Source organism: Spermophilus citellus (assembly GCF_964194105.1).
Source record: "Spermophilus citellus genome assembly, chromosome: 16".
Lineage (NCBI taxonomy): Eukaryota > Metazoa > Chordata > Mammalia > Rodentia > Sciuridae > Spermophilus > Spermophilus citellus.
Genome location: NC_138196.1, coordinates 79,956,097 through 79,972,415, shown reverse-complemented (window position 1 = coordinate 79,972,415; position 16,319 = coordinate 79,956,097). Strand labels below are relative to the sequence as shown.

At 34.0% G+C, this 16,319-nt stretch overlaps 1 protein-coding gene across 17 annotated transcripts in view; it reads right to left on the bottom strand.

Moving 5' to 3' along the window:
• The window catches only part of HMBOX1 (homeobox containing 1), a 153,264-nt gene that overhangs the window by 29,690 nt on the left and 107,255 nt on the right, over positions 1-16,319 (bottom strand). For all 17 annotated transcript variants that reach the window (XM_081269564.1, XM_081269563.1, XM_081269554.1 and 14 more), the window contains one exon: positions 5,743-5,896. In XM_081269564.1, the coding sequence (XP_081125690.1) occupies positions 5,743-5,896 (154 nt within the window). The remainder of the gene's footprint in view (positions 1-5,742; positions 5,897-16,319) is intronic.

Sequence of the window (16,319 nt, the reverse complement as noted above, 5' to 3'; positions counted from 1 at the left end):
ACATATAACTACCAATAATATCAGTAAGAATATACAAGCTAAATATTGTTTGAATGTAAGCTATTACTGCCTTAAGATTTATGAAGGCAAATACTAAGACTAACATAATTCACATACATTTCACCTTGGCTCTGTGCTTATGGTATTTGTTCGAATACTATCTGGATGGCTTTTTTGGTTGCTTTTTGCAGAAGTTGACAAGCTGATCTTAAAATTCACAGGGAAATACAAGGGACTCAAAACACCTAAAACAAGCTCAAAAAGAAGAGACAAGTAGAGAACTCCTATTTCCCAATTTCTAATTTTACTGCAATGCTACACTAATCTTGACAATGTGGTATGTGTGTCTAGACAATGGAATAGAATTAAAGGAAGTATACCTTCATATTTCCAGTTGATTGGTGTGTGTGTGTGTATGTGTGTGTGTGTTGTTGAGAATCAAACCTAGGGCCTTTTGTATGTTAGATAAGCACTCTACTACTGAGCTATACTCCAGTCAACAAACAAGTGATTTTTGATAAAAGTACCAAGACTGATCAATGGGAAAATGGATTTTTCAAGACTGCTGGGATATCCACATACAAAAGGAATATGGTTGGATCCCCATCCTTACATCACATACAAATATTAACTCAAAAAGGATCAAAGACCTAAAACTGTTAGAAGAAAATAAGACTGCATCTCGATGACCTTGGTTTAGGCAAGGCCTTCTTATATATAATGCTAAAAACACAAGCAATGAAAGAAAAAATAAACTGCACTTCATCAGAATTAAAAACTTGGGGATATCAAAGAACACTATCAACAATGTATTAAAAAAAACCCATAGAAGGAGAAAATATTTGCAAATCACTTACTGGTTAAGGTACTTATACCTAGGACATATAAAGAACCATTCAATATAAGACAATCCCATTTAGAAACAAAAGGCAAAGAATCTGAACAGACATTTCTTAAAAGAAGATATAATGCATAAATGGCCAATAATCACATGAAAAGATGCTTAATATCATTTATCAAGGAAACACAATTAAAATTGCAATAATATACCATACTTCAACCCCACTCAAAGAAAGCTATACCACAAAAGACAGATAATAACAGTTGTTAGTGAGAAGTGGTAACCTTCATTCAGAGCTGGGTAGAATGTAAAATGGTATAAATATAAACTCTTTAAAAAATTTGGCAGCCCTCAGAAAGCTAAATGCAGAGTATATGACTCAGCAATTCTAATAGTACACAAATTCTAAGTAGCAACAATATTCCTAATAGACAAAAAGTCGAAAAAAAACACCCAAGTGCTCATCAATTGATGAATGGGCAAATAAAATATTACCCATATTGAATATTATTTAGCAATAAAAGGAAATGCAATAGAAAACATGGTATAAAATGAACAGATCTTGAAAATACTATGTTGCTGGGTATGATGACATATGCCTGTAATCCCAGCAATTGAGAGGCTAAGACAGGAGGATCACCAAGTTCAAGCCCAACCTCAGCAACTTATGGACTCTATCTCAAAACTAAAAAAATAAGAAAACTGGGGATGTAACTCAGTGGTAAAGCACCACTGGGTTCAATTCCTAGTACCAATGTTTCTTTTCTTTCTTTTTTTTTTTAAATATTTTTTTTAGTTGTTGATGGACTTTATTGTCTTTATTTTTATGTGGTGCTGAAGATCGAACCCAGTGTCTCATGCATGCTAGGCGAGCACGCTACCACTGAGCCACAACACCAGCCCACCTAGTACCAATATTTCTAACTGACAGAAATGAGTCATCAAAAAACCACAGAATATCATTCATTCATAAAAACTGCAATGTCCAGAATAGGCAAATCTATATAGAAAGATTAATGTTATGCAAGGGTAGGAGGGTGTGGGAGAAAAGGAAAGTTTATCCTAGATCCAAAGTTTATTTGGGATTGATAAAAATATTCTATAAGTAATGGTTGCATAACTCTGTAAGTGTACTAAAAACCACTGAAATTAATATGTTAAATAGCTTAACTGTAGGGCTGAGGATATAGATCAGTGGTACAGCACATGCCTAAGCATGTGTGAGGCCCTTAGTCTAATCCCAGCACTGCAAGGGGGAAAAAAAGAGTAAATTGTATCTCAGTAAGGCTTTTTTTTTTTTTTTTTTAAAGTACATTTGCAATAAACTTCTTTCTATACACACATATACACATAAAGTATTAATTTTTAAAAAAATTTAATTATTTTTATTTTGTATTTCTATGTTGTTTCTCTTACACTGAAAATTTTGGTTCCTAATAATATTAATTTGATTGTTTTATTTACATCTACATCTGTAACTATACCGTTCTAATTATAAAAATAGTATTTGGATAACAATACTTAACTTTACCAAAATTAGTCCCTGTAAGATTTTTTTGTAGTTGTTTTTACTCTCAAGCTATAACCCACTTAGGAAGTGTAATGAAATTACTATGTTGTAAAGTGATTTAAAATAATACCTGATTGTTTAGTCAACCATCTTTCTTTCATTTTAGTTATTTTCTTAAGGATTTCCTCCCCCATTTCAATTTAATTTTGATTTTTAATTATGTAAAATACTTACACAGTTACAAGGTCAAAACAAGATATTTTCAGTGATTTCTAGTTTCTACTTCTATCTACTCCCATCTGTTTTTCTCTTTTCTTTTGGTAATAATTTTGCTTCATGGTATATTCCTCCATTAAAAACAGGTATAAGCAAGTACATAAATGAAAGCCTATGCTATGCAGCTAAATCTGCTTTTTTTTAAAATTATTTTTTAGTTTTTTAGGTAGACACAATATCTTTATTTTATTTTTATGTGGTGCTGAGGATTGAACCCAGAGCCTCATGTATGCTAGGCAAGCACTCTACCACTCAGCCACAACCCCAGCCCTAAATCTGCCTTTTTAATAAAAATAAAACTACATCCTAGAGATCCCTGTATAAATACTGTCTTCATTCCTTTGTCTTTGTCTCTGCCTAGCATTTTACTATGAGCTTTGACATGCAACATATGGATGTACTGTTATTTATTTGTCCATCCCACTACCAAGAGACATATAGGTTGTCTTCAGTATTTTCATATTATTACAGTGTTGTTGCCTTTTCATATTTTTGTCAATGTATTTTTGAGATGATTTTCTAGCAATAGAGCGAAAGTGCAAATCCATAGGTAAATTTCCTTGATAATGCCAAATTCTCCCCCATGCAAGGTTGTTCCATTTTGTATTTCTACGTGCAATGTAAGAGAAAGCCATTCTCTACAGGCCAATCAACAGAAAAGAATACCAAACTTTTGGATTTTTGCCAATGTGACAGGTGAGGAATGGCATCTCGATGAATTTCTCTTATTATAAGTAAAGTATCTGGTTCCTAGGTTTTAGCCATTTGCATATATTTGTCATTTTTCTCCTGATAACTTTAGTCCATTTTTCCATAGAGTTATTAATCTTCTCTCTCGAAGATTAATAACTAATTCTTCTTTTCATACTAAGATGATAAAAGCTGCAAAAGCTTTTTCCAACTTGTCTTTTAAGTGTTGCTCAATTTTTGCCCCCAAAGTTTTTCTTTTAGTATATAGATATTAAACATTTCTATTATTGCTTTTGGATTCTAAGTGATAGAAAACAATATTCCCATTCCCAGGATATGGAGGAATCACCCATGTTTAATTCTTTTTATATATTTTTTTAACTTTTTCTCAAATTCATTTGAAATTTATCTTGGTGTATGGTGTGAGGAATAGAATCATTTTTTTTGCTTTACTCTTATACTAACATATTTAAGTGAGGCTTATTTGCTGGTTTTATAGTTTGTGCATATCTACCTATTTAGTCTAGGCAAAAAATATGTGTCACTATAAGACTAGGGAAATTTATATTCCATTTTAGGAAAAGTTCCATTTTTAAAGAATAAAAATCATATTGTGAGCCTTCTGTACTATTGATACAAAGTGACTTGAAAGGCCTCCTGCATTTTTGCCACTATTATGAACAATATCTTCTTTCTCTAGTTGTGCCAATCAGATAAAATCAAACCAAAGATGACCAACTCTTGGGTTAAAAACAATTATTAATTAAAACTCAAGTTAAAAAGTGTAAATCAAAACTAAATGAAAGGCTTGCACAGAATAAGTGTTCAGTATATTTTTAATTGAAATTTAATCAGTGTAAATCTAACTAGTTGTGCTTTGGGGAAAAAAATTAAGGAACTCAAAAGTCTTTGAGGTTCAATTCTCTATCATTTTTAAAGTTATCAACTTTTAAAATTATTTCTCATACTGACATCATGTGATAAAAGCATATGGTAGTATCTTCATGAAAGTAGAACTTACACCAGTTAGAGACTGATATCACATCTTATTGTGTTACCCAGAGAAAAATACACAATATTACAAATAATTTAAGTTAGATATAATTTTAATTCCCATCTGCTATGGTAAGTTCCAAGAAATTTTGAAAAAAAAATCAAAATTTCCAGATGAGAAAATGGCATAAAATGTAAAATGTCAGGTCTCCAGAAAAATTAAGCCTCCATCTTTCACTTTAACCACTCAAGTGTATAAGGATTCATTATTTAATCAATGGCTTATACTCTTATCTATAATAGAGCAAAGAAAGAAATATTAACACCAATGAATAATCTATAGTTTCATTTTGGATACTGATCCAGCCCTCTTCTTAGCAAATCTATTAATTTCATCTATATCACAGAAACAAAAATATGGTCTGAATTTCAGCATTTTAAGTTTTATAGTCTGGGAAATACTCATAAAGTAAGCAAGAAGAAAGATGGCAAAAGTCTTACATAATTTATTGGTTACTAAAAAATTTCATTTTGAGGATGAGCAAGTCACAGTTCAGAATTTGTGACCCACAGTTAATCAGAAGTTTCAAGTTTTCTAACTCTTGAGTCAAGTGCTCTGTCTAGTATATCACTCTACTGGTCAGATTATATATGGGTAAAATGTACAGCTGGGAAATTATGACCCTACTATGTATAAACTTCTCCATAAAAACAAAATTCTATAGACATCACTTATAAGTAGGTGACTAAAAGGATAATTATGCCATAAGATCTATGCTAAATATAACAAACATTTCATGCAGGAAAATGAAGGTCAAAAAAGAACTTAGGTGCTGGGTGCTAAAGTAAAAGGATAAATTATTAAACAAGTATTTTCTAACCTGTGGAACTAAGCTCACTTAGATCTTCCTCTTCATTGAAGAAAGTTAAATCTTAATTGACTCCTATATAATTATTCAACATTTTTGATAAAAATGACTTGAATAGTTTTTCCAAAATATCATACAAATATCTAAACTCAAAAATATTTCTTCTAAAGTATCTTAAATTACTGAGGGCACTATTAAATTATATATAAAATAAACTGATAGATGCTAACTCTAGCTTTATGAATTGTCAATCTCTTAGTTTAGGGCTGAGGTTGGGGCTCAGTGGTAGAATGTTTGACTGGCAGGTATGAGGCACTGGGTTTGATTCTCAGCACCACATATAAATAAATAAGTAAAATAAAGGTTCATTGACAACTAAAAAAAACCCCAAAACCCAAACATCTTATTTTAATAACCCAGCATTTATAATACTCCAAAATACTCTCTGAAATAGAACTCAGCTCCCAAATTACTTACTGGAAATGAAAACGGTCCTAATCCATGCAAAAGTTTACTTCTTTCCTGATTTCTGGAAACTTCTCATTGGAAAAGGAGACACATACCTTTCCATGACAGCCAGGCACTCCTTCCTCCAGGTAAATCGACTCCCTCGTCGGAGTCGGAAAGTCCCAGATGTGGCAGAGACGGGGGGAGGAGTTTGTCTCCATTCCGGGTCCTCTATTGGAATGGGGGCTGGTCTCATACTCAGTGTAGCCCCTGAAATAAACAAGACATTTTCAGCAAATATCTTGCAACTTATTATAACCAATATGACCAATATGTCATGAAAGTAAAAACAATGAACTTCATGTGTAATAAAGTTTGGTCCTCCATGGAAACTTGTAGGCCAATGCAATTAATATATGTAATTTAAAAAAATTGATTTTTGTTTAAAAACTTGACCAAAACAAAAATCTGAAGAAGAAAAAAGCTCTTCCTTAAAAATTCCAATATTGGGGCTAGGATTGTGGTTCAGCGGTAGAGCACTCATCTAGCATGTGCAAGGCACTGGGTTCAATCCTCAGCACTACATAAAGATAAATAAAGTTATTGTGTCCATCTACAACTAAAACATATTTTAAAAAAAAATTTCAATATTGCATTTTTGCACTAAACAATAAAAAGTCCATCTCTAGTTATTTTAAAGTGTCATCCCCCAATCCCACTAAGTCATTTGCCTATTTGATGGCATTTTTTAAAAACAAAGCATGAAATCTAATTCCTTATAGAACAGTACTTCTCTGAAAAACCTCTCTTGAAATTCCTGCTTGGTACTTGTTATCTTTTTGATTCATATACTCTAGATGGTTAGAAATTATCATTGCCATTTAAAAGGCTTAGGATCACTTATACAATATATTCAGGTAAAAGATGAAATAATCCTGTCATAAACTCTCTCTCTTTCTTTCTTTTTTTTTTAAAGTCAAATACAGCAGCAAAGGAAATAGAGTAGACATCTAGTCTACTAATTAAATCAGTAGATTTACCACCTATTAATACTTTATTCTGTTACCACGTAATGTAATAGAATTTTGATAAAAATCTACAATTGAGATAGTCTGTTAATTTAGACAAGACCTTTCTGAATAGCTTGAAATGATGATGATGATGCACTTATTCACTCATTCACCACTGCTCTAGGCTTGAAGCTAGAATAAAACAAGGAAAGCCACATTCTCTGACCTCCATGGATTTAGTTCACAGACTGTGAATAGAGCTTGGTATGCTTCCACAGAGTACAATCCTTGGCTTCCCCAACTCTTCTTTCACTTCTCACACTGTTAAAAATTCATCTTCCCAAAGCATAATTATGATATCACTCCTCTGATGGAAGGCCTTCAAAAAATTCCCTTGGCCTATGGTTTAATCCAAATTCTTAATAGAGCCCTTCAATGACAGATTAGAACTTGTGGGTTTTATGTAAATATTGATAAATATATTAAAACATTAATTATTAATATATATATTTCTTCATAAGAGGAATTACACTTCACTTATCACACCTTCCAAGTAATAACCACGAATAGCATTCCTATTTCAGTACACAGAGATTTACTGTAGACTGGTTTGTTGTAAACTTCTTGGATCAAGCCATCCTGTCTCAGCTTCCCAAGTAGGTTTGCATCTCTGTGCCCAGCTCAACCTCTTTCCTAATGGCTACACCTTCATATGTATCTTCTTACACAGATGCTTAGGATTTTAGTCAATCTGGATTTGCCTTTTCAAATTTCCTGTCCTACAGTTTTTCTCATATCAGTAAGTAGACCTGCATTCTTCAAATTGCTCAACTCAAAAATCTTAGATTCATTCAACTTATATTTCCCCCACATACTACATATTCAATTCCCAGGTAAATTCTATCAGTTTTATTTCAAAATTTTTCCAGTGTCAGACCAATTTTTTTATTATTTGCACTGCTACCACTTTAGAATAAGCCAGCATCATTTCTTACAATCATAACTTCCTGGGATAGTTCCAAAGATGGGTCTTTATAATAGGTCACATCACCTTGCAATCATGCTCTTAAATCTGGGCTAGTACTATAAATATAATGTTGATGAAGAATATGGTCATAGAAATTTGTGTAGCCTCTGCTTGGGTCTTCTGGAATCTGGCATCATTACCCTTCAAGAAGTATGACCAGCCTGAGACTCTGATGTAAAAAAATCCACACTAGTTGTGGAGAGACCACAATGAGGTGAAAAATGCCCAGTCAATCCCCAGGTACTCCTGCCACTCCACCCAGATGCTAGAGGGAAAAAAGATATCTTCCCACTCTAGACTCAGCAGGAATCATATGGAAAACTCTATAACCAGCTGACAGAGAAACAAAGTCCCAGATCTCCTGTGGCAGCAACCTCCAAGTCCTTGAGGACTCTTGCCTCCTACTACTCATCCTTTTTAGGGCCTTCTCATACTGTACCATGAGTACTCTGTGACCAACAGCATGTTTAAAATGGTATGTTACCTCAAGGATTCTAGAAAGCACTGTGTATGATATGTCTTGGCTGATCTCTTTATTCACTCAAGGAAAACAAGCTGCCAGGTATTCATAGCACCACATAAAAATAAATAAATAAATATATTGTGTCCATTTACAACTAAAAAAATAAATAAATGCTGGATGGTAAGCCCCCGGGAGAACTACAGTCTCTGCCTAATGGGCACTAAGAAACTGGGGGCTAGAATATCCATGTGAGCCTCCTTGAAAGTGGATCATCCATTCCCAATGACTGTAGCCACGGTTGACAGCTTGCCTGCAACCTTTTGAGAATCCTGTGCCTAAACCACCCAGTTCGGCTACTCCTGGTTTCCCGATCTACAGAAACTGAGAAAACAAATATTTGTTTTGTTAAGCTGATAAATCACAGGTACTCTGTGTATAATAATAGATAATACAAATCATCACAACCATATCCAGTTGTGTATTTCCCTACATTCCCCCAACACACTGAATATTATGCATATTATTTATTCAAATGTCTACATTTGACAGCCAAACAAAGTCTCTTTAAGACACAGATTTCACTACTTATAAGAGTGAGCATCTTTTCCTGTTTTCTGACTAGTACATATCTTGTGTCTCTTTTTCTTTTGGATAATTCATCTTATTGGTATGCAAAAACCACGTAAGTTGGTAGTTATATAGATGACAATTATTTTCTCTAGTTTGTTATTTGTCTTTTATCTTTACTTACTGTATACTTTGTGATTTTAATTTTTATGCAGTCAAATCTGTCATTCTTTTCTGTTGTGGCCAATAGATTTGAATATCATTTGAATATTTTTATAGTTTTGTGTGGCAGCCCTTAGTACATATACTGCTTATCATATGTGATGTAAATACTTTTTTTCTCAAGTGATCAGTGTGTCATCATACAATGCTTTAGAGAGTCATGGCTTAAAGAGCTGGCAAACTAGGGCCCACTACCTGTTTTTTAAATAAAGTTTTACTCAAATATGGTCAAGCTTGCTCATTTAAACATTGTCTATGGCTGTTTTTGCATTGTAACAGCAGATCTGTGCAGCTGTCACAGAGATCACAGGGCCCTAAAGCCTAAAATGTCTATAATCTGGCCCTTTTCAGGAATTTTGCTGACCACTGGCTTACCCACATTCTTGGCCTATCTACTCTGAAACAAAACTGAAATCCTTTTTAACAGCTCAGGAAAAAGGGAACCCTTTTTCTGTCAAAATAACCTGGAGATTTGGTTAGGTCTAATTCAAAGTTAACAAAGTTTAAACATACAAAGAAATAGGGAGGGCTGGGGCTGTGGCTCAGTGGTAGAGCGCCTGCCTTACATGTGTGAGGCGCTGGGTTCGATCCCCAGCACCACATAAAAATAAATAAATATATTGTGTACATTTACAACTAAAAAAATTAATTAATTATTTTTTTTAAAAAAAGGAATTAGGGAGCTGGAGGGTTTCAAAGTCTTAGTTTTGTTACTTTTCCTAAAGCAAGCAGGGACTGCAAACATAGTAAGAGCTTTGGAATCTACCTAATTAATATTTTATTCTGCAGCTAGACTCAAACAGTTGAAAACAGCCATGCTGCTCAAGCTGGAGGCAGAAAGAGACTGGATAAGGCAATGGGTCCTCTCAGTCCAAGGCCTGGCTTTGGCAAAGGTTTAGAGTGTTAGAGGGTGATGGGAGGGGCATAACCAGTGAATTCTGACTGGAAGGCTATATCCGAAACTGTGGCATGCTCTCTTAGGTAAGCAGAGAGGGAGATGCATACTAACAGAATGAAGAACTCAAAGAATCTTAGCTTAATCCACAGGTTGAAGGAAAAAAGCCAATAATAATGGTTCTTTCTTGGTACTGGAGTTTTACTGTTAATATTATTAAGCTTTAAAAATAATTTTCTGTATAATCTAGATTTTCCATAAGAAGGAAATTTAAATAAAATAAAATTAGTAAGGAAAAGGAAAGAGGGAGAGAGAGGAAAAGAGGGAGGTGAGAAGTAATTCTGATTACTTTAAAAGAAATTAAGATGATTTATACACAGAAGGTAGAAACCTCGAACTTGTAAGCATACTTAATAATATACCACACTGCTTTTTAAGATTTCTGCCCCCTGCTCCATTTCTTTTGATGTTAAAAATAGTAAAAGAAGCACTCTGGAAATACTCCAATAAACACAAATTTCTTCTAGAAATCCTTGCTTATCTTTCTTTGGTTAAAATAGAGAACAATGAATAATCCCAGAATGGGTTAGTCCAAAAATGACAAAACAAAACAAAACAAAAAAACCCCCACAAAACAAAAACTAGACTGTAGGAACAGTGAAAATAAGCCCAAGACTCCCATGGAGTAAAGGGAGGAGTTCTGAACTGGCTGAAGGGCCTTGAAATAAAAGTGTGCTACCTATTTCTTTCCATGTTATATCTGAATTCCCATTACAACAAAATTATGCACTTTCATCTACCAAATCTAAGACCATCACAAAAGAGCCTTTTCATAATTTTCTGACAGATTTTAAAAATTTTAGTAAATGTTTTCTTTGTTTATCTTAACTTATCTCACTTATCAGAGTTCTATCTGGATATGCCTTTACCAATCTGCTAATGAAGGGTGACAAACATGTCATTACTGCTCCATCCATAGGAACTAGTTCTTCCCAAGGTAATTCTTATCTTTTCCCACATCACATAAATGTGTCCAGGAGCTCTGACATTCCACATGTGAAGGAGTTGACATTTCTTCTGGTCTCCACATTTACTTCATATGCTTGTGGAATCAGCCCCTTGGCAAACTTTTTCTGTAGATGTATGCAAATCAGAGCCATGAGCCAAGAGGTACTTCACAAGCCCTGTCTGCTGTAGTAATGTTTAAATTAGACAAGGGAAAAGACTATTGTGCTTAATTTTGGTATAAGGAGGCTTTCGATGTCACCTACACTGAATTTAGTACTTGCTTCTTTTAAAAATTGGCATTTTCTTATAAAAGTTTTCATAAGAAACAGATAAAATCCATCTGATTAGTTTCTATCAGCCTATTTTATATATAAACCTTGGCAGGGTTTGGGTTATGCTGGGAAATTCTCATGACAGGTCTGTTTATCAGAGAATTACACTGTACTTATAGTTATTGGATTATCAGTAAAAATAATCTAAATTCCAATCTGTTCTTTTTCTTGCTGAAGTCTCATAAAGAGGACCTTAAAAGAAAATCCAAATGTATCCAGAGTGAAGTGGTTGAAAAATAGAACTTCACCCACAGTATACAAACAGAAAAGCTTTAAGGCCAAAAAAGAGGCACAGAGTACACAAATATTTTTTTCTAAATGCTTAAATTTATAGAAGCAAAGAGGAAAGGTAGTTTTTTTGTTTTGTGATTTTTCTTTAATTTTGCATTTTTTTCTCATAATGAATGCAAAGGAATGATACTGTTTACATTTCCCCCGATGAGCTGTCTTAGCTTGGACAGAAAAAAAATTATGACATAAAAGAATTACCTATTAATAAAAACCACTGACATCTTATTTTCAATCGAACTGCTTTTTAAAAGCATTAGGTCTAAACCATATGAACCTGGGTTCCTTTGTTTTAACTTGAAAATAATAAGGAAGATTTGATTTTTGTTGTTTCCCTCTCTCTCTCCCTTTTCTTTCATTTTACTTTATATGTATTTTTCAAATGTGCTATACAAGTACATGGTATAAAATGTAGAAAGACAAGAAGAGGCTATTCAGTTAACAGTCTCCCTGCCATCCACTCTGCTCCCGTCCACAGTTCCCACAGAACTGTCCCTAGTACACCATCCCAGAGAGCTTCTACACCTCAGTAAGCTCATACCTGCAAATGTGTTTCCTCTACAAAACATTAATGTATCATATGTTCCGTTTTGTACCTTTCTATTTTAACTTCTGAATTTCACATTACCACATATAAATTTAATTCATAAAGTGTTTTTAAAAAAATAGCTCTACAGTTTGATAGCATCAAGTTGTTCAGATATCCCATAATTGAACCAGTTATTAACTAAGGGACATTTTGATGGATTCTAATCATCTCTGTAAATGACTTGCAAAGAATGTGAGGTACTATAAGCAACTATGGACCAGAGAGTAGGTAAGCTAAAATATTCACCCTATTCAAGTTCTCTTTACCCAAACATAACAGTATCTCCCAACTATTCAGAGTAAGAACAAACAATATTATTCTTTAGCTAAAATTAAAGGTTATTTTTTTTTTGAGAGAGAGAGAGAGAGAGAGAGAGAGAGAGAGAGAGAGATTTTTAATATTTATTTTTTTTAGTTTTCAGTGGATACAACATCTTTATTTTATTTTTATGTGGTGCTGAGGATCAAACCCAGCACTCCCCGCATGCCAGGCGAGCATGCTACCACTTGAGCCACATCCCCAGCCTAGAGATTATTTTTTTTTAAATATTTTTTTTTTTTAGTTGTTGATGGACCTTTATTTTATTTATTTATATGTGGTGCTGAGAATCGAATCCAGTGCCTCCCATATGCCAGGCAAGCGCTTTACCACTAGCTATAACCCCAGCCCTAAAGATTATTTTAAAATCAACAAAACCCTGCATTTATCCAGAAAGAATTATATGTCACATATTATTGCCTACATTAAAAGTGAAAATACATAGAAAAATTTAAATTCCAGTGGCTAATATTCAATTATTTTAATTTAATAATAAAAACTACCAATTGACAAAAACCTATCCTTGTCTCTTCAGCTACCTCTAAATTATATCCTAGAGAAAACGTGACTGAAGAGAACCGTATAGATTTGGATTTTAAACAAAATAAATAGAAAGCCCTTTAAAAAGGACAAAGTAATCCAGTTTGTTGCAAAGCAAATGTATACAATGAGGGGAACTTACTCTTACAAGGAGGCACCATCTCTGTTAAGAACAAAGATCCTAATCATGGCCTCCAATATTCAAATGCTCCTAGTCCTTTCTCATTTTCTCCATTTCAGTGCCTAACTTCCTTCAATTTCCCAAGATAAATTTGCTTTAGTTCCAAGGTAAATTTAAACAGGAAGTAAGATTAAAAACAAAACAACAATTTTTAAAAACCCAGCTTTAGAAGAACACTATCAGCCCAGTGCTAACACCTGCATTTCTAAAGGAGGATTTCCTCTGTCAACAGTGCTATCAGATTGGTTGGCAACAATGCTGCTGCACCTGAGAGCTGTACCTTAGTCCTCCTTCTTATTTCCAGTGAATTAATTATCCCTAGCATACTAGTCTTTGCCTGAGACTGGAAGCCAGCCCTGAAACCTCAGTGTGGGAATTTAGCCTCAACATCTATGATTAGGTCATGTTACTTCTGTATCAAGTGCCAAAAGAATAGGAAAAAAACCTTCTTTTGTGGAGGCTGACTGACTGGCACAATTGACCTCTAAGTCGTGTCCTCGTAAATTCTTCATTGCTCTGCCCTACACATGCCAGACCACCCTGATAGCTCCTTGGGTAGTCTCCCTGGAGGTCGCCAATTCCTGGTGGTCCCAACCCCTTGTCTAGAATGTGACTAGATTCATGACACCACCTGGCACAGTTCCTTGCTTTCCTAGCTAAACCCTCTTCATCTAACTTGTTCTGCTGTGAATCATGGGAGAAGTAATATCTTTTGGGAAGATTGCTTAGTGTCAAGTTTGAAGTACTGTTTCAACTATATCTGAAAACCGTGCTGATTTTATGTGGTAACTACAAGACACATGACAATTAAGCACTTGAAATGTAGCTGGTTGAAAATAGGTTCTCTAAGTGTAAAATATATACTGAATCAGGAAAAGAAAGAAAGAAGAGAGAAATCTCAAGTTTTAAACAAAATGGGGTGAGTGGAGGAAGGACTAGAGGGTAGAAAGCAGACAGGGAAGGGGGAAGTGCTGAGGAGTGATACTGGTCAAATTATATTTTTATATTATGTGCATATACAAATATGTAAAAGCAAAAAAAAAAGTTTAAAAAATAAAAATACTGATTAAATACTGAAATGATCACATACTGGCTATATATGTTATATTATCAAATTTAATTTTCACTATTTATTTTTACTTTTTGAAATGTGGCTACTAGAAAATTTAAAATTACATATACTATTCGCATTATATTTTTCCTAGACTGTGTTTGCCTTGGGTCTTATGACAGTGGCAACAGCAGAGTCTATTTTGAGGGCTGGGGTTGTAGCTCAGTGATAGAGTGCTTGCCTAGCAGTGGGTTTGATCCACAGCACCACATAAAAATAAGTAAATTTTAAAAATTTAAAAAATATATTTAAAAAAGAAGTTAGGATTTGAACCTAAACTGTCCTTTCACCTACTCTGTCTCCCATCCCTGTGCCTCCCTGACTCCACACTAAAAACAACAAAAATGAATCTATTTTGAGAGGTTTGCTTGTGTATGTAGATATTAGAAAATATCTGAAAAATGAAAGCTCTTCTTTATAGAAAAACTCTCAAGCTAATAAATGCTGAAGGAATGATAGATTAGATTATCTCATTTTACAACCTCCACTGGAAGAAGTAATTTAGAAAAGGATCATGAAGGAATGCTAAAACCACCAATAAAAGGCTGTTGCAGAAAAGGATGTTCACCCAGTGGCAGAATGTTGCCCTAGAAGGCTGAGGATGTGTCTCAGTGGTAAAGCACTTGCTTAGCACGCATGAGGCATGGGGTTGAATCCCAAGCACTGCAACAAACAAGAAATGTCATCCTAAAGATTGTTTATAAACTGTAAGATGAAGATCTGATGGTCCCCACCTTAATGGGAAATGGTCAAGCTTAACATATGGGCAGTGTTATAACTTAACATCACAGACCTTTTGATAAGTGATTACATGAGGTATCTAAATACTGAGAAAATTTCAAATATACATCAATACAATTTTGTAAGTGAAAATCATACTCATTTTCACCTAATCATTTTACTATACTGACTTCATCATGTATCTATCAATTTCTCTGTCAATCTGTTTTATTTTTTAATGTGTTTCAATATAAATTGCCATCATTATTACAGCCCTCCCCCCATAATCTATGAAGTACTTTTGACCAAAATATCCAACCTAAATCTAACAAAGTCTTTAATTCTAACTTCCAGTGTATAGGAAATACAGAAGATAAAGAAAAAAGTTATTTAGTGATGAAAATATATAGTTCAGAAAAACTGCAAACTTGAGATATTCTGTGGTTATATGGCTTAAAAAAATTTATGTCATAAAAAAAGTTTGCCCATGGGCTGGGGATGTGGCTCAAGCAGTAACGAGGTCATCTGGCATGCACGGGGTGCTGGGTTCGATCCTCAGCACCACATAAAAATAAAAATAAAATAAAAACAAAGTTTGCCTTCAATAGATGAATAAATTTAAAAAATGTGGTATACACACACAATGGAATATTACTCAGCAATAAAAGAGAATAAAATCATGGGATCTGCATGTAAATGGATAAAGTTGGAGAATATAATGCTAAGTGAAGTTAGCCAATCCCAAAAAACCAAATGCTGAATGTTTTCTCTGATATAAGGAGGCTGATTCATAGTGGCGTTGGGAGGGAAAGCATAGGAGGATTAGACAGAAGAACTCTAGAAGGGCAAAAGGGTGGGTGGAAGGGGAGGGGAGGGGACATGGGGGTAGAAAAGATGGTGGAAGGAGATGGATACCATTACCCTAAATACATGTATGAAGACACAAATGGTGTGACTGTACTTTATGTACAACCAGAGATATGAAAAATTGTGCTCTATGTGGGTAATATGAATTGTAATGCATTCCACTGTCATATATAACAAGTTAGAATAAAAAAATCAATTAAAAAAAAGTTTGGGTGATTAGAATTAAGAGTCTAAGGAAGAAGCATTCTAACTTTGCTAACCTAAAACAGGTTCTATTTATTAAAAAAAAAAAAAAAAAGAGCTACAAAAGACACTCTCACAACAACTAGAGAGATGTGGCAATGGATTAAATATTAGATAATGTGGATTTATTAATTTTCTTAGGTGTGATAATGGAGACTGTGGTTATGTAGGAAAGGACTCTTGCTTTTAGGAGATGAATGCTAAATAGACACAAATAAATCTTAAAACTTATTTTATAGATAAAGCAAATGCAGCAATATATTTTCAACTATATCTAAGGAGAGGTAAAAAGGTGTTTACTGTCCTAGTCTT